Genomic DNA, 19,515 nt, shown 5'->3' on the forward strand with positions numbered 1-19,515 from the left:
CTGCTTTCTCCACAGACATGCCTCTTACCCTGCAAGTTTTTTCGGTTCACAGACGGTTTTGCTAGAAGGAGCTCAAAGTGATGGCAAAAGGAATGGGGGGCAGAAGGAAAATCAGGGGAGGGGGCTGGAAGAAAGGCTTTCTGTATTAAATCCTGGGCCCCCTTTATCCTTCTCATTTTGATCTTTAATCTCCTGGGGAGCTTGGACATGGCTGTCAGCATGGTGTGGCCGGAATTTGGCTTTGTAAGCAAACTAATCCATGTGTGGACCTCTGGGAGGGTTATACTGTTTCAGGCGAGGCTTACAGAAGTCCTACTAAGTGTGGGTCATGATTACGCAGGGGGGATGGAAGGAGGAGTGAATCCTAAACTCTTGCCTTGAGTGTAGAAAGACTGGGAACTTTACGGGAGTAAAACACCCAATAGCAGAGAGAGGTTCCTTAAGCAGAACACAGTTGGGAGTTGGCATGGTGTTCTGCCGACCATTGCTAGGGCCGCACATTTGCTGTAATCTTGACAGGAGTCCCAAGTGCAGAAATGCAGCCGAAAGAGCTTATCAGGCTGTTTTCTGTGATTTTCTGAAAATAGCGACTTTTAGGAAACGTGGGATTGAACCAATGCATTTGTTTCTCTGTGTTCTGGACTCTTCCCTATGGCCATCCAACCCAGGATGGGTAGGCTGCCACACTGACTTTTTTTTAAATTAAATATTTTATTTATTTATTTGAGAGAGAGAGCACAAGCAGGGAGAAAAGCAGAGGGAGAAGCGGCCTCCCCGCTGAGCCAGGAGCACAGTGTGGGCTCCATCCCCGGACCCTGAGATCATGACCTGAGTTTAAAGCAGATGCTTAAACGACTGAACCCTTCTGGGCATCTAACATTGACCTTTTGTGGAACTGGGAAAACAGGACCTATAAACATCAGCAGTCATAGTTTGGCGAGTTTATTCCAAAGTTCTCTGTGTCCCCTTGACTTACACTCTCTGATATCTAGGCCTGTCCTCAAGATTCTTAATTCTTCTGTGTTATTTTGAGGAGGCGCAAAAAATGCTTTGAGTGCTTCTGTCGGGGGGTTTTCTCGGGAGGCATAGATATCATGCTGGTATTTTCCGACGTTCTTGGGATGTCATCATTACTATTAGGATTATCCCAACTGGTATGCATTTATCCAAAAAATCACGAACATGAGTCCCTGTATCTTATTTAAATATGTATTTTAATCAGTTATTTTACTTTTAAATTTTCTTGTTTATCTTAGATTTTCTTCATTACTCAGGACACAGAGCCTTCCCCACCTCTCCTAAATCTGAATTAAGACACGATCGCAGCCAGTTTGATCATGTGATGATGTCTAAACCAACCCACAGAACAGAACACAGCAATGCCTCTGTGGTCATGAGAGTCACGTAGAATGCTTTTGTCAAAGTTTTAAGTTGTGTCTGTCACTCGGTGTCAGCCCCAGAGGAAGCTACACTGCGCCGGCACGGAAAGCAGACGAGATGCGGGATGGTGGGAATTGTGCTGGGCACTGGAGCAGAAGGACTGTACGGACACTTGCTGCCCGCTGGGGATGGGGAGAGAGGACAGGAGTGGGGTCCCGGGGTGTATGAAGGAGGGCAGGTGGAGGTGGGAGCGGGGAGAGGAGTAGAGGGGGCCCGACGTGCTGTGTGTGCTCAAGGTAGAGACCCCTGTCCTGTGGCGTCATGCACAGTCACCGTCCTCCCGGCTTCGTGCAGCGTGTCCCAGCAGTCGCCGGTGAAAAATGCTCCATCTTTGCTCCCCATCTCCCTGAGTGCTCATCTCTGGTAGCAGCTCCTTGGTAGAAAGGGAGCATTTTTGGCCTGGGGGAAATTAAAAGTTCTCTTCTCCGTACTCTGCTCTCTGAAGCTCCGTCCTGCCCTCCCCCTCCCTGGCTGATTCCCTTACTTCCTCCTGGGTCTCGGCCCCCATGTGGCTGTGCGTCTGCGCCCTGGCTGGACGGGGTTTCGGAGCTCCAGCGCTGAGTGGTCCCGAGTTCCCACCTGCTCATCCTCTGCCAGCCTGGATGGGGCTGTGCGTGTGGGGTGAGCAGGGGCAACGAGAGGGAGGAAGGCACGAAGGGCCGAGCGCGCGGTCTGGGGGCCTTCGCTGCATGGCGATGCACTCAGGGTCTGCGCCTGTCTTGCAGGTGGCCAGGGACCTTGTGAGGCGTCTACACTTGGAGGCCCATGTGGACAAACTGGTGGCCACCTACAGTGGGGGAACCAAGCGGAAGCTCTCTACAGCCTTGGCCCTGCTGGGCAAACCTGACCTGCTGCTGCTGGTGAGTCGTGGACAGATCCGTGGTCTCTGGGTGTCTTCAACCAGGATGCCCCTCCAGGGAGGAAAGTCACACCTGCAGTGTGAGTTCTCCGAACAAATAAACATTTTGCCCTAAGACAACTTTTCCCAAACTGAGAGTCCCTGTTATCTATTTCATTGAGGATGCAGTGAAAATTTACCATTAATAGCAGTATTGTAGAATAACACCAGAACCTGAGTACAATTTGAAAACCATGCGCTTGACATCTAGCATGTTGTTTTTGAGTCTTTTCTATGTACAGGTAAGTGTTGTCACAGCAGCTGTGACATGAGTCCGTGGGGAGTCCTGTCAGTGGCTATCAGGTGCAGGACAGATATGGCAGGGAGAGCGGGTCGTTCGGCAGGAAGGGGGGTGTGAACCTATGGCTTTGAGATGAGACTGTCCGTAGTCTGTCTGGGAATTGGAATGAGTCCAGTTCAGCCTGATGAAAGCATGAACCGGTGGTGGGGCATCAAGAAACAGAGCCAATGGTCTTGCATTTCCAAAGAGCTCAAAGTCCTATCCTGCAAACAATATACAACAGGCACAATTTGGGTGCCATGGACAAGATACGAGTCCTTGGAGGGCATCCCATGGCTTCCCACGTGTATGAAGTCAGAGGGGCTGCAGAATGGGTGGGAAACAGATTCTTTTCTGTTCTCGTTCATTCAATGGAAACGATTTTAAAGGGGACACAAGAGGCCTGTGTTGGAAGAGGGACCTCTCATTATTTAGTGGGGTATCTTCTGGACTCGCAGGGGAGTTTCCTTATTTGCTCTAAGCGTGTTTCTTTGCACGGTCCCAAGGCAAGGACAGCGGCAGCATGCCATCTCCTGACATTCGGGAGTGAATGCAAACACTTGTCCCGTTCTGCAGGTTTTAAACTAGGTTTTCCGTACAAGAGGAGGCCGACATCGAAGGGCTCATGGGGCATGGTGTCTGTTACCTTCTTAGAACTTTCCCCAGGCTCAGTCTCACCCAGCATGTGTCCCGAATCAGGACAGAGACACCAAACAGGAGTGCATCCCTCGCCTGCTTCTTGCAGCCTTACTCTCGGCTCCCTTGGTGGCCCTAGACTTGGGCTTAGAGGTCAGACTTGAGTCAGCTGCCAGGGTCCAGGTTCTGCTTCTAGAAGCACCTCCCTGCACACATGCGGCCTGGCTAATAGAACACAGGTTTCCTCCTTCTTGTCATCGGCAAGTGGCCGGGATCCACTCCTGTGTATTGGGGATGCTGAAAGCAGGCCAGGGAATGATCGCCATGGCACATGGTGCCCTATGGGCTTTAGTGACCGTGGGGAAGGGGACTTGTTTTGGAATTTTTGTTCAAGACATGCCTTGCAGGACCTTCCACATTCTCCCCCAAGGAAAGACAAATGGTTCCTGTGTCTGACAGCGGCGTGGGGTCAGGAAAATGCAGAGCTCCCCGTCAGCTTTCTTGCCGAGCAGTGCGTGACCACCGCTGCTATTTGCTTACTCTTCTAACTACACACATATGTCATCCAGTTTGCAGAAAAGTGCAGGTGTTGGTTTTTCTGCGCGGTGCCGTTTTTTTGGTCTACTTTCCATCTGTTTTTCTTTTGGAGAAGTTGATGACCCTAAGCTCTTAAGTAAAATGTGTTTAGTCCTCCCTGACTGCAAAAAGCCCAGAAATGTATCACGCGGTCCCGGACCATTTCTCTCAAAAGTGGTTCAGTAAGTGCTCTGGTGTTTACTGAAGGGGAAGGCTCCGGGTTCCAAGAGAGCCCACACTACCTGGTGGTGCTCCTTGAGGCGGCTTCCTTTTGCCTGTCTTTCTTTGGAAGTTCTGTGGAGGTGGACGGTGCAGCAAGGTGGGCCGTCCTCTTGGACCCCCAGCTGTTGTGAAGCCGTGCTTGTCCGTAGAACCAGCGTGGGGTCGCTCCCCGCCCCGCACTGGGCTCGGCCTCACCCAGCCTGTGTGTCCCAGTGTGCACCCGCAACAGCCACCATCGTGTGCTCTCTCCTTCAGGACGAGCCCAGCTCCGGGATGGATCCCTGCTCCAAGCGGCACCTGTGGAGTACGATACTGCAGGAGGCCCGGGGAGGCTGTGCGGTGGTGCTGACCTCCCACAGGTGAGCCCCTGACCTCGCGGCCAGTCTGGGGGCCAGGCTGGGGGTGCTGGCAAGAGCCGTGGAGCGGCCGGGGTCAGGCCCATACGGCCCCTGTGCTCCTGTGTCCAGACAGCCTTGCTGCCATGGGGACGTAGCCGTGAGTCCCCCCACACAGGTTAGGGCTCTGAAGTGGAGATGGGTCAGGCAACAGAACTAAGGCCACATAGGCGGCAAGTGGCCTAGAGCTAGAGTCTGAGCCCAGCAGTCTGTCACAGGCACACACTTGCCCATCTGTCATTCCTGTGGGGCTGGATTCCTCCCCCAGTCCTCCTGATGCTAGGTGTCAGTGTCTTTCTGCCCAACATATATATATATATATATATATATATATATATATATATATATATATATTTTAAGGATTTATTTATTATAGGGGTGCCTGGAAAGCTCAGTGAGTTAAGCCTCTGCCTTCAGCTCAGGTGATGATCTCAGCGTCCTGGGATTGAGCCCCGAGTGGGGCTCTCTGCTCAGCAGGGAGCCTGCTTCTCTCTCTCTGCCTGCCTCTCTGCCTCCTTGTGATCTCTCTCTCTGTGTCAAATAAATAAAAATAATCTTTAAAAAAAGAGATTTATTTATTTTATTTAAGAGAGAGCACAAGCACATGGGTTGGGGGAGGGGCAGAGGGACAGAAGCTGACTCCCTGCTGGGCAAAGCATCCTGAGATCTTGACCTGAGCCAAAGTCAGTCTCCCAACGGACTGAGTCACCCAGGGGCCCCAGAAGTGTGGTCTTTTGTGTCTGACTTCTCATCTGTGTGGTGGTGTGTGTCAGCCATGGACTGGTTTTTGGTGCGGAACGGTGCTCCCTGAGACCGGTTTCATGCATTCTTCCCTAATCCATGGCCCTTGGGACTGATTCCAATATGAGGTGCTGTGAACGGTCTATGACTGTCTTTGTGTAGGTATATCTTTTTATTTGTCTGGGATGGTTTTTAGGAGCCGAATTGCTGGATGGTGTGGTAAACTTGTGTTTAATCCTTTAAGCCAGAGTAGGGCTTTTGCTTTCTGACACAGCTTCATCATTTCATGTTCCCAGGACCAAAGATGAAGTTCCCGGTTTCCGCAGACTGTTGTCAACACTCTGTCTTTCTGATTGCAGCCATCCTGGCGAAGTGTGATTTTAATTCACGTTGTCCAGATGAGTGTGCTCTCTCTTTCTTCTCAGCTGCATTGTTTCCTATAGGAAGCCGGCCAGTGCTAATTCTCATGTTGCCCAGAACATCATGGGTCATTTCTGCTTTTCAGCTCATAGGGTTTCCCTTGGACTTTCACGTTTCACAGTTAAACTTCAGTGTGTCCAGAGGTGGATCTCTTTGATTATCCTACCTTGGGTTCATTGTGCTTCTTGAACGCATGGGTTAATAATGTTTTTCAGTAAATGTGGGGATATTTTGGGCGTTACTTACTCCAGTGTTTTTTTTCTGGCTATTTCTTTGTATTTTTTTGATGCATTGGTACTTTCTGTGTATGTATGATGATGTCCCATGGATCTTTGGGTTTCTGTCCATTTCTTTTTAGCATTTTTTTCTCTTTCAGATTGAATAAGCTTTATTGATCTTTCTTCAAGTTCACTGATGTTTTCTTCTGCTACTCAAACTTTACTCTTGGCCCCATGATGAAATTTTCGTTCTTTTTATCATACTCTTCAACCAAAAAAATTCCATTTGGTCTTTTTTTTTTTTTTATGTTTGTTTATTTTTGGAGAGAGAGAGAGCACGGGTGGGAAGGGCAGAGAGAGAAGGAGAGAACTCACAAGCAGACCTCCCACTGAGCATGGACCCCAGTGCAGGCTTCCATCTCATGAATTGGAGACCATCACCTGAGCTGAAACCAACAGTTGGAGGACCAACTGGCTGAGCCACCCAAGTGTCCCATTTGGTCCTTTAAAAAAAAAAAATTCCAATCTACCTTCAGAACCTCTATTTATTGATCACTATTGTCACTAAAAAAAAAAAAAAATCTTGAAACATTGTTTCCTTTAGTGCTTTAAACATACATAGAATAGTTTCACTGAAGATTCTTTTCTACTAACTATAGCATTAAGGGACACTTAGGAACAGTTTCTGCTGACTGTTTTCCCCTAAGGATGAGTGACAGTTTCTGGTTTCTTCTGCAGGTTTTAATTTTTTGTCAAAAGATGGATGTTTCACAATACTTAATAAACTGTAGTATCTCTGGTTTGATTTCTCTGCATGCCCCAAAGTTGCTGTTATTGCCAGGTTTTTTTCGGGTTTTATTGTTTTTGTTTTGTTTTGTTTTGTTTCTGGTTTATTCCTTTTCTGTGTCTGCGTGTTAGTGTTTCTTCGCCAGGGATGCATCTATGAGATCTCTCTCTCCTGCAGCGAGTACTCCCGATGCCTGCCTTCAGTTTGTGTTTTAAATTTTGTGCTCGTGTTTTAATGCCCGGCTTCCTTGGAGCCACACTGATGGTACATGGGCAGAGGCAGCCCTCAGCCATCTCAAGGCACCAAAGATTCTGTCCTCTGCCAACGGATCTGTGTGTGCACAGGAGAGAATATTCCAAGCTCAGGCCTCTTATCTATAGCCCAGTTTTGCTTTCTCCTGGGTTCTGCTGGTCTCTGGGCTGTGCACGTGGGTGGCCCCTGGATTCAGGTGCAGCTTGCAGTTGGCATGGCCCTGCTCTGACCTCTCCTACATATACATGCAGCCCCAGTGAGCTATATCCATACAGTATTAGCCTAGTGGAGCCCACCTTGGGCCAGATGCCAGAGCTATTGCCCCTTCCTGTTTGCCGGACTCTACAGAACTCACTTACACTGATGATGTCACTGGGTACAAGCATTTCCCAGCGGTCCACACTGAGAGCCAATACTCTGCTAATCCCCGAGGTCTGCCCTGCCTGCTAGCAGGTACATGTTTGTGAAGCCAATCCTGGATTACCTGTCTTCTTACCCTCATTCATCTGTTTGTCACCTGTGTTTCTCAGATGGTTGCACACCTTCGGTCAATTTCCAGAATTCTGAAATGGGTGTTTGGGTTGATTTGGTCCAGCTTTATAGCTATTTCTGGGGGAAAAGGCTTGCCAATTTTTTTACTTGGCCACAGCCAAAAGCCGTCCTCCAGCTTTTTTGTCTTGGTTCTGTTTTTCTTCGGAAAATAAAATTTTACATCCAAGTAAATTGGGTACAGCCTCTACCTGATACTATATACACATTTTACCTGAAAACAATCTTTTGGCCATGCCAAGTTCAGAAGCTCTGCTCCTTATGTTGGCATTTGGTAAGTCCTCACGTTCATAGGTAGGTTCTAGGATTGGATAAACTGGTGTCACATTAAAAATGCCTCTTAAATTCCGTAGAGCAGGTAATTATTGCCGACAGTTCTCAGAAAGACCACACGTCACTGTAATTTCTGTTTTATGTCCTCCTGTTCATACAGCTTCACGTTAACGATGTATCTTCATTTCTATAAATCTGTCCGTTTTCATGCAATACAAAGGTCTAAATGACTCACGATTAATGAAGAGTTGGGCAGCTGGTGATTGATTCTGTGATTCTAAAACAGCTGTCTTCAGCTGAAAAGTTTCCAAATCACACAGTTTCCTCTTAATTTAGAGTTCTTGTCTCTGTTTCTTTCTTTTCTTTTCTTTTTTTTTAATTCTTTACCTAGAGGACCATGATAGAAACATGAGGTGGGAAGAGGAATTAAAATGAATCCATTCACGGCACCCTGGGTGGTTGTTCAAGCATTTGACTCTTGATTTTGGCTCAGGTCATGAGCTCAGGGTGGTAGGATCGAGCCTGGCATCAGGGTCCGTGTTCAGCCTGGAGTCTGCTAGTCCCTATCCCTCTGCCCTTTCTCCTGCTTCTCTCTCTTTCTCTCTCGAATAAATAAAATCTTAAAAAAAAAAAAAAAAAAGAGTCTATCCAAGAATGACCCGGAGTGTTTTTTGCTTGCCCATCAAACCCTGACTTATACATTCCATTATAAACCCTTAAATCTTTGTGCCTGTCCCCTTCCCCCACCCCCTGCCCTGACCAGAGTTCTGTTCCAGTCAGCTTAGCCACCCTGAGGAAATACAGTGTTCATTTTCTGAGTAAATGGTCAGAGATTGCTTTCATTGATGTTGAACCCCTAGCATTGTATATGCTGATTGATGCTGAAAATCACCCAAATCCCGCTGTTCCCCCTAAGCCGAGATGCTGTGATTTCCCACCTGTTGTTTGGACCTTATCTGTCTGACCGCTAATGACAGTTCACTTGAAACAACCAAGTCATTCCTCCGACATCTGTTGTTACGTGGATCTCTACTCATCTGAACGAATACAGAAATGGCTTCCTATTCTGCCCATTTAATTACAGCACCTACTACATGCTCATAAAAATGGAATTAGATTGTTTCAAATTGGGATTAAAGAAACAGAGAAAGATATGTTTGCATAGAAAGATAGATAAAGCACATGTAGAAGGTGGATAGCATATATCCCGCAGACTTCATGTTAAGCTACTATAACAAAGACCCCAAGTCACAGTGGCTCCGAGTAGACCTGTGTTCCTTTTCCCCATTGACAGGTCATGTTGGTGGGTTGTGCTGGAGTCCAAGGTCATCCAAGGACTCAGGGTCTTGCCACCATGCCACTTGGTCACCTGTAAATTTGTCCTCATCTTCATGTTTGAAATCAGCTTTCTAGTTCCCCTCATGGAAAGTGGAAAGAACCAATATCCAGGACAAGTGGCTTGTCTTATTTTGACACGACCCAGATATCATACTTCACATTGATGTCCGCCTCTAGCTGCACAGAAGGCTGGCCCAGTATGGCCTTGATCTGAACGTGCCATGTCCTAATGAGCAGACTGCTTAATGTCCATTTCCTAACAGTAAAAACAATACATGTTCCCATAGGTGGCTTGGATGGTGCACTGAGTTCTAAGAAGGAAAGACATTCCACCATTAACCTTTTAAAGTGCAATCCCAATCATACCTTTTTGTGTTTTTCCTTTCCAGTTTTTTTTTTTTCCACATACAGGTACAATGTTCCTAACATGCATTGTCATTTTATCATTACTTTATCATTACTTTTTCCCTGTGCAATTAATTGAGTGTAGAAAACCTCACTTTAATGGCTGATTAACGCGTGGGTGCACTCGCATTTGTGTGAGTGCTATATTATTCTATTGTAGAACTGATTTCTGGATATTTACTCTGGGAAACAACTTGGTTGCATTCATATTTTCTGAGTTTCCTAAGGTGAATTCCTAGAGAAGGGATTATTGCCAGATGTGGGTTTTGGAAACTTATACCAGTTTTTCACTCCCACCAGTAGTATGGGGGGGTGCTGCTTAGGATCATAGAGAAGATGTTTTTAGCTTTTTTGAGATTTTTTTTTTTCTGAGAAATCATTGTTTTTATTTGCCCTGGAGATGGGGGGAAATGTGTTTTCCTGTTTAACGTACAAAAGTATACATGGCAAATGCCTTCCGGCTGGAAAATGATGTTAAGATCCCACATCTGGTAGCTGAGTTTCTGATTTGTGGGTATGTGTATTACCAGCGAGCAGTTCTTTGAAAAGGCTATAGGTTTGCCCTTTTCCCTGGATTGCATTTTCACTTTTCTGTTTTTACCCTAACATGTATCGATTCTTTATACTGAATGTATCAACCCTTACGTATTGCATTCGTTGTCATTATTTTTAATGTTAGTTTTCTGTGTTGACACATTTATTAGAAGTTTGTAGTTTTGCATTGTCAACTGCCAAACATTTCTTTCAGAGTTTCTTTTGTTGTTGTTATGCTTAGATGCGGTGTTCCATCCTCTGATGTTTAAGGTGTGAAGGTCTCCTTCTGCACTGTCTCTACTGGTTCCAGGGACCTGCCTTCTAATTCTTTAGCGTATTGCTTTATTTAAATTATTTGAACTTTATCACTACTCAGCAGGAAGTCTGCTTCCTCTCTTCCTCTGCCTCCCCCCTGGTCATATTCTCTCTCTCTCTCAACTAAATAAAAATCTTAAAAAAATAAATTATTTGAGCCTTAAAGCAAATATTAATAGTTTCTGGGGCTTATTTCTCTTCCTACTGACAGTTTTTCTGCCTCTCACTAAATAACTTTGAAGATAGGCTTTGTAACTGACTGGCATTATACTATATCCTTGTTATAACTTGTTATTTTCTATATAATTATAATAATACTTTTACAAGTTACAAGCCTTTATTACATATTTTATATGAAGATATTATACAATATTACAAACTAAATTATAGTTGCAAATTAAAATGTCATTTGTTGTATTTTATATTATGTATGATAATAAAATAGAATTCATATTTGTATTTTATATAAAATTCACTTATTACATTTTATATTTGTATGTACATATTTCATAAAATAATTTTCTTAAAAGTAATTTTCATATGATAATTTCCTTTTTCTGAAATATATTCTCTGTTTTCCTTTTCTTGACATGTCTTTTTATTGATTTAGGATTTCATTTAGGTTCATAGTAGATCTTATTGCTTTTATTTCTCATAACACATCCACATTTTCCGTGAAGGTCACTCATCTCTCGTTCATGTTTTTGTACTGTCGCTAAAAGGTTCTGTCCTTGTAGCTGTTGCTCCTCAGATATTGAAATGCTGCTAAGTCTTTGGACACGTGTGTCATGGGCTGTCTAAATAAAAGATCCACTTAAAAAGTGTTTTGGGGGGTTCTGTAAGATTTGCATAGAGAAAGTTGTTGAATTTACCACAGTAGGGTTTTTTTTTTTTTAATATTTTGTTTTTTTATGTGATAGAGAATGCCAGACACAGAGCATGAGCAGCGGGAGGGGTTAGGGGAGGGGCAGAGGGAGAAACAGACTCCCCACTGAGCAGAGAGCTCGATGCAGGGGGCTCAGTCTCAGGACCCTGAGATCATGACCTGAGCCGAAAGCAGATGCTTCACCGACTGAGCCCCCCAGCTGCCCCAACAATAATAGTGTCTTTATCTACGTGTTGGTTTGACTGTGTGGTCCAAGCCTGGCGTCTCTAGGACAGGGCTTACTCATGGGCTTCTTGTCTTTCCCCGCAGCATGGAGGAGTGTGAGGCTCTTTGCACGAGACTTGCCATAATGGTCAAGGGCAGCTTCAGGTGCCTCGGCTCCCCACAGCACATTAAGGACAGGTATGTTGCATGAACGCTGTGTGTTGTTTGTATACATGTTTGCTGTGCATGTGCTGCACATGTATTTCTCGTCCCATTGAACTGTTTGCCCTAAGTCAGCAGCGTGATGCACCTGTTGCCGATGATGCTCTGGAGCCGGCACGATCCAACCCCCTTGCCGCCTGGGAAGGGAGACAAGGGCTGAGGAGGTGAGGGTGGGCGGGATGCACACGGACCCAGCCATTCCCCGCCACGTTCATGGCTTCCTCCGGGAGGACAGGCACTCTTTTTGTGACAGTCAAGATGGAGAGAGGACAAAAACATCCTTGCTGATACAGAATACCTTCCACACCGTTGTCCAACCCTGTAGGCCTCGTCCAGGGTAGATCGGGGGCCTGTGTTATCTGCCGCTGCCGTGCCGTGGAACAGGTCTGCTCTGAGTCAGGAGGGAACACGGGGCTGTTGTGGTTGATTTTCATTTGGACTCGTAAGGACTGAAGATTTTTCCTGTGTGCCCCTTAGATTTCTTCCTTGCCGATTGTCTTTTCATGTCTTTTCTGTTGACTTTTTGGGATCGTCATGATTTTGCTGTCAATCTCTACAAGCATGTTTCTGTACCAGTATTAAAGTCTTCGAAACTTCGGGTCACCTAAACTATTTTCACAGTTTCTGGTTTCCTTTTAACTTGCTGTTTAACTCTTGTTTCTGATACAGAATAATTTATTAATATACGTTGATGAATTTTTTTCATTTAACCAGTGTTTTTGAAGTCGGAATTTGCAGGCAGAGGTTTGTTAAACATATCTATATATTAAGTTGAAATGTGTTTATTTCACAGAGCAAATATCACGGGATGCTTGTTGTCCTGTCCCGGGGAGCGAGTATCCACTTTCCAGTGGCTCGGAGCTGGGTGCTGCCTGGACAGCCGACCCTGCTCCTGCTTCCATGTGGGGTCGGTCACTTATCAGATCAACCTGCTGGAAACTGTTCTCAATATGTACTCCGCTCACCTTTAATAAGTGTCATCAAAAGAAAAATAATATTTCACACTCCCTAACCTTTATGAATGCTTACATAAAGTTTTATAGCCCATGCCTGATTGTTAGCTGATTTATGTCTTAGCTTAGCTACCTTCCTCTCTCCAGCTTTTTGCAAGTTGGCTGGAGGAGGCAGCCCGGGGAAGCATAGGGGAACCGAACTCCTCCAGCGGGGTGGTTTGTGTCTCACCTGCTCCTGGTTTTAGTTCTGATAATGCGTCCTGTGGCTGAAGGTGGAATGTTAGTAATGTGTGAGCCCTACAGTGACCAAGCAGGAACTGGCTCGTGGGGGATTTGCCCTAACTCATTGCAAAACGTGATTTGTGAAACTAGTATTTTCCTGCAGCAAATAAACTGATGACATCTGTTTTTGTAATATGAGATGGAAGATGAAGGGTTAATCCTGATGTGGACCCAGGAGTCCCCAGCATCTGTGCCTGCTGAGGTCCCTGTGGCTGAGGGGCTTCCTGCATGGGGAGTGTGGGCTCCTTCCCCACTCCTCTGCGCTCATAGCCCATGGGCACGTCACCCTCCTCGGTGGGCTTTAAGCAGATGTGACACGCCCACATTGGCTTTCAGCCCTGCTGTCCCCCACATGGGTGTCCTGCTGTCTGATGGCATCTCCATGTGTTGTGACCCGGAGAGGTGGTTACCCTAGAATTTTGGTCTATGCTTATGTTGTGCTGAGCCCCAGGGCTGTGTGAGAGGGGCCATTGGGCACCTGCAGGGGGGCCCTGTCTACTGCCCCTGTAGGCATCACACAGCCTGTCTGTCCAGCGTCCCTGGCTGGGGACGGGTCACCGTGAGGCCAGGCGAGTGTGCAACATGTAGAGGAGGACCTAGCTCAGGCCACATGCGATATGCAGAGAGGCTGATGCTTTAGAGGCGCTGGGGGGGGGGGGGGGGGGGAGGTGGGAGGAGCTTCTGTGGCAGTTGCCCTGGAGAAGCCTGAAAGTCACAGCTCAGCCCCGGCAAGTCTGAGTCTCAGAGCAGCCGCAAAGCTGGCCCCCACTATGGACAGGAGGGGTCAAGATCAACCTGGGACTCACATGAAGAGGGAGGAGACAGTGAGGGTGGAGCAGGGGTGAGGGAGGCGTGCTGACACAGCGTTTGGAAGAGACCCTCCTGAGCTCAGATGAGGGGTTTCCCTGTGGAGATGCAGGGGTGGGTGCGCTGGGCCTGTCTTTGGCTCCGAGGCATCTGCCTCATGGGGTAGCTGATGCCAGGAGCTGTAGGAGCTGGATGGAGAGGACTCACAGAGCCAAGTGGAGGGTAGGGCAGGGCAGGGAAGGGGCTCTCTGGGCTGGAGACACCCGCCCCAGCCTCCCACAGGCACTCCTTCCTGCTGCGCCCCTGGCCCTGACCATCCTCACCCTGCTGCCCTGCCCCCCACCTGGAGGCTTCCTTCTTCCACACTCCCCTCCCCTGGCTTCCCGGTGCTCAGCATTTTCGTCCCTCTGCGCTCCCATTCCCAGCCACGAGCAGCTTCTCTTCTGCGGCATCTAAGTGTGTTCTCCCTGCCCTGGGGTCGGTCTGTGCACAGCTCCATTTCCTCAAACCTGCTTCATTCCAGCTGGACACTGCGCCCTGGGATAGCACAACCACGGTCTCCCATCGTCCAGCATCGTTGGGACCTCCTCACTCTTTCAGAGATGCCCTCTGAGAGCACTGAGAGCCGGTGCTGGAGGCCTTGTCCGGGGAAATGCAGGAGAGCCACCCTGCAGAAGACAGTCACAGTCCTGAGATGTCTAGGCTTTCACTCCCTGGAGGAGGAACATTGCCAGGCTCTAATTCACTCCTTTACTGACTTGGTGTCCCAAGTTCTGGACCTTGTTAGAACTTCTTAGAGCATCTTGTGCATTATTTCTGCAGCAGTACACACTGTATCTAACTGTACAATTCCAACATACCACTAAAATGCTGTTTGCTCATAAGAACCAAGTCCAAGGTTAGCGACCGTGGTCATCCTCTGGTATTTCTATGAAGAAGCCAATCACAGACTTCTAGTTGGACAACCTATGGGGTTCTCCTGACTCTGGCCTGGGTTTTCCTGTTCCCTGCAGCTTCTCCTGAGCTAGCAACCTCCTATCTCACTTCGAGGCCAGGTGGGAAGTTTATCTGACATTGGGAGCTGCTTGGCCCGAAGGACAGGTGGGGTCCAGAGAACAGGAGGTCAGGACCTAGGCCTCTCTGGGTAAAGTGGCCTTCTCCCCAACCCCATCACACACCCTGACCTCGTCCCTATGCCTCCCTGCCTCCCTCCCACCACTGTGACCTCCGGCCTCTTAGACTTGAGAAGTTGTGTCCCTACCCCGTGTCAGCCGCGTGCCTCTTGCTGGCCATGAGGTCCTCAAAGACGGCTCAGATGCTGCCTCAGCCTCCCTCCTTCCCCAGCGCCTTCACCACACCCACCCTGGATGTCTTCACTCTTCCTGGGGGGCCCCCCCCCCCCCCCAGTAAACATCCCCCCCACACCAGTTTGTCCTCAGTGGCCACAGAGCCTGGACGAGACCTCTGGCTTTCCTCTGCCCTGTTCCAGTGCTCTGGACGGTCTCCTTTCAGGCTCAGGAAACCGGGCCACATGCCCTTCTCCCCTTTTGGCCTCTTCCCTTTGCTCTCTGGCCACGGACAGTCATCATTTCTGACATTAGCATCCATGAGCTGCAGTGCTGGAGCAGCTCTCCATGAGGTCTGGCCCCTTCTCGGGGACCACCTTTGTTTTCTGTTCTCCGGTGTCCGGCCATCCCCCTCTCCTACTGTCCCAGTTCTCTCCTTCCGTCTGGTGGCCGTTCAGTACATGTGATCCCTTCCATACCGGCCAGAGCTCTGGGCACAGCTCTTCTGGCGTCCGGAGGTGATGTCAGGAGCCATGGCAGCTGCGGGCCTTAATCTGCGCCTGTTCTCGGTGCTCTGTGCACGAACTAGTTGGCTCCTCCTCGCACCCCTGTGAGCTGGCTCTCGGTATTACCTGCCTCTGCAAGTACAGAACATGAGTCAGAGAAACGTGGAGCCTGTTCCTGGCTGGTGGGCGGAGGAGCTGGGATTGGAACTTGGGCTTCTGAATGCGCTTTGTTCTGTGGTGTATGTTCTCAGGACAACCCCCACTAGGTAACCACAGAGAGGGGCTGTGGTGGGGCTGGGGCTCCGATCTCTCCTGCAACCCAACTCTGGACGGTGTTCCCACGCCCCCATTCTGGCCAAGGCCCTGATGCCCATTCATTTAACAAGTGCTCTCTAATATCCTGAGATGGTAGAAGCCGCTTGTCCGTCCACCCCTCAGGGTGGGCTCACTAACTGCCATTCACCCTTCTCTGCCTTTGTTTCTATTTCTGAGAAGGATATTTGCCTCTTTATCAACTGTTTGTCTTCTTCCTGTGTGACCATCCCACGATCTCCTTTCCTTTTGAGACCTTCATCTGGGGGATTTTCTCTTCTCTCCTATCTTTGATATTCTGTTTCAGTTATGAACTATGTCCATCTCTTAGTAACAGAACATCAGACACGCTGATGTAAGTATATCCATTGACTGAGGCATGTTCACTTTTTACATGCAATAAAAGTCCAGAAGTACCTGGTTTTGGCACTGGTTCAGTGGCTTAAGTCTTTACAGTCTTCTTGGTCCCAGAATGGCTGCTGAAGCTCCACCCATCACATCCTCGTTCTAGGCAACAAACAAGAGGGAGCGGGAAAGACAAGCTGTCTGTAAGCCCTACCCACCCACTTGTGCTTTTGTTTTGTCAGTTGCCCTGGTTACTAGGAAGCCCAAGAAATGTAGAATTTAGCTGGGCATTTTGCCACTTAAATAAAGTTTCTGCTGAGGGATAAGGCAAGGGACAAGATGTTGGGGGGCTGTCTACAGTCTATCATGCTCCTGATTGGATTCTTTCCTCAGATGGGCATAGCTCATTAGGTTGAAAAGTGTATGCTCTTATGGGAGCCATTACTGTGTGTGTGCACGCATGGATGGACGTGTGTGTGTGTGTGTGTGTGTGTGTGTATGTGTGTGTGTACAAAGAGGAGCTGGAATGCAGGGGAGGCCTCCTGATGGCCAGGAATGGCTCTGGGGATGCCCCATGCTCTGGGGCACTGACACTTCGGTCCCCAGGAACTGGGGATGCATCCCCAGATTCTCTCCAGGGCTACCCGGAGGGCGTCCTGAGACCCAGCGGGCTGTGAGCATGTTCACGACCCACCTGGCGGGAACCAGCCACATCGGCCTATGGCACCTGTTTGCTTTCCCCTACCCTGGGACTGACTAAAGCAGAAAATTAGGTCTGAGTGTAAAAGAAGTCCTCCCTAGTGTGGGGGAAATCAATCATGCTTCTGAAGCCTTGAGGTTGGAAGTTTGCCAGGCCGATTTCTTAGTGGGGAAGGAGGATGAGGCTATTGATGTATTCAAAACAAAACAAAACAAAAGCTTTAGAAATAAAATCCTCAAGATTATGGGAACTTTTCTTTGTATTTTTTGAGACTTTATTTGAGAGGGACAGTGAGCAAAAGAGAGAGCATGAGTGGGGTGAGGGGCAGAGGGAGAAGCAGGCTCCCCACTGAGCAGGGAGCCCGATGTGGGGCTCGAGCCCAGGATCCTGAGATCGTGATCTGAGCTAAAGGCAGAGGCTTAACCAACTGAACCACTCAGTCACCCTGAGATCTTTTATTTTCTTGAGTCATCCAAGTTGAAGACTTCAGGAATCAAAAGTAATAAGGGAATCAATTTTGAAGGAGGCTGCCATCAATAAGGTATATAGCCGTTTTACTCAGAATGTAGAGGGTACTCCGGAAATTTTGTTTGTAGGTTTTTCTCTAAGAAATGGAAGAAGGCATTGTGATGGTGGAGGTCTGAAGCTACCGCCATCTGGCTGGCTGAAAATTAACACGTCACCTTCAATGACACCGTATGCTCAGTGTGGCAGCTTTGACTTAATGCTTCTAGAAAACATTGCTACCACTATCAAAGCTTAGATTAAGATGACACCACCCAATAATAAACTGGTTTAAAAATTTAAAAATGAAACAGATAATTGAATACGCTTATGTCACTGTCATAAATGGGGAGGGAAGTTTGCACACACTCCCGTGTGATGATTTCTGCCATGGCGTGCAGCTGTGGGATGACGGGCCGCTGAATTCTATCCTGCATTTTGCTTTGTGTTCAGGCATCATTGAATTCAGCTGCTTTTGCCCACCCCTGAATTAACTGCCTTTACCATACAGGGCTCTTTTCAGAGAAAGGCGATTGCTGGCTTTTACTCCCTCGGCATGTGTCCTCACGATGATGCACAGCATTGTCTTTCCATTTGCTTTCATAGCATCACGTCACAAGAATACAATCCACATTGCTCTGATGTGGTTCCCCAGGAAGGGTTTCTGGGCCACCTGACGTTCTTGTGCTGGACATCTCAGCTGGATGCCTCTGGTCTTGGAAATTCGGGTCATGACCAATGTCATCCAGAGTGGTCACTTCACCAAAGGGGACACTCCACTTTCCCTTTCTAATACAATCTGATAAGAACACTCAGGTAGAGAAGGTGGGAAGTAGAAGTGTTTGAGACATTGTTTCACGGGTTCAGGTTCAGGTTCATATTGTGATTCTGCTCGTGGGTACACATGGGGTGAATGCTGGTCTTACGAGAGACAACAATGGCATGGTCTCTTCCCCACCAGATGTCAAGACCCTCGTGCTCCAGAAAAACCCGGTAGTGTTAGATGACTTCATTCAACTGTGCCGCCAATATCTTTTTCCCCAGGCTTAGGACAATTTCCATAGTGGGCTGCATTGACCTTTATGTGTGTGGGTCACTGGCCCTGACCGAGTGCACCAAGAGAGAGACCATGCCCATTTGTAGAAGTGTAAGTCACCCCAGATATTAGCTGGGCATTTGGCCATGCATTTCCCAGCTGTGAGGACCTGCTGCAGAGGGGCCAAAGAGATAAAACAGGAGAGGGGCCTGCAGCTTCAAGGGTATGGATTCATAGGGAGGGACATCACTTTCTGTGCCCCTTCCTCCCTCCCTCCCTTGTGATGGTTAGAGACGAAGCAGCCATCTTGGAGCATGAGGTAGCCTCCATGATGGAGGCCAGTGAGCAGAGGAGTAGGGACAGAAGGAGCCAGATGAGTGACTTACCCTTTCTGAGCTGTCTGACATCAGACTTTCAGCCTGCTAATGTCCCTCCTCCTCAGAGTTTTCTGTCACTCATACACGAATCTGAACAGATGGATACACCTTGGCACATATTGCAGTGTTAATTTGTTTACCGGATTGTTTTCAGCCTCTTCCCAGTGGAATGGAAGCTCTCTTGGGAGGAGGCCTTTCTGTTTGTTTATTTCTGGGTGCCTGATATTTGGGACAGTGCCTGGTCTGTGATACACGCTCAACGTGTTTGTTGAACAAAGAGTAAGGGAACGAGTGAATGAAGGTCGAGTTTCTGCACATGGCAGTCTGTCCCATCAGGTGGGCACAGCTGGACGTGAAAAAGGAATCTGACTATGACAGCCCTTGGGTTCTGTCTAACTGAACAAACAACCAGTACTAACAATAATAATCAACACTTTTGGTTGACTTTCATTCAGTTCCCACTTAACTCCAGACAGGGTGAAGCCTGCTTTTTCTAAAAACACTCTGCATCAACCACACTTGGTTTGCTGCCTTAGAGATTGGGCTCTGTCTGTACTCAGCATCTCTCTACTAGCAGGAACTTCCAGGTGTGTGATTTGGACCTAATTGCAGCCATGGCCCTGGTAATAGTCCCTGTCACCTTCTCTGCTGGATGGCTACATTCAGCACCAATGCCTGCTGGTCTGCTGACAATTAATGTGCAACCCAGAAAGCAAAAAACGTGCCTTTCTAATGCTCCACCATAAACAACGGGATCATGAATTCTGATCGCAAATGCAGCCTGGGGTTGAGAAGACAGCCTCACCAGGGGATGGA

General features: G+C 47.9%; 1 protein-coding gene across 1 annotated transcript in view; it reads left to right on the plus strand.

The window, feature by feature from the left end:
- ABCA13 (ATP binding cassette subfamily A member 13) overlaps positions 1-19,515 on the plus strand; it is a 319,855-nt gene that overhangs the window by 288,231 nt on the left and 12,109 nt on the right. The window contains exons 58-60 of the mRNA XM_059397601.1: positions 2,166-2,300; positions 4,308-4,411; positions 11,475-11,567. Of these exons, the coding sequence (XP_059253584.1) occupies positions 2,166-2,300; positions 4,308-4,411; positions 11,475-11,567 (332 nt within the window). The remainder of the gene's footprint in view (positions 1-2,165; positions 2,301-4,307; positions 4,412-11,474; positions 11,568-19,515) is intronic.

Source organism: Mustela nigripes, chromosome 4 (genome assembly GCF_022355385.1).
Source record: "Mustela nigripes isolate SB6536 chromosome 4, MUSNIG.SB6536, whole genome shotgun sequence".
Taxonomy (NCBI): domain Eukaryota; kingdom Metazoa; phylum Chordata; class Mammalia; order Carnivora; family Mustelidae; genus Mustela; species Mustela nigripes.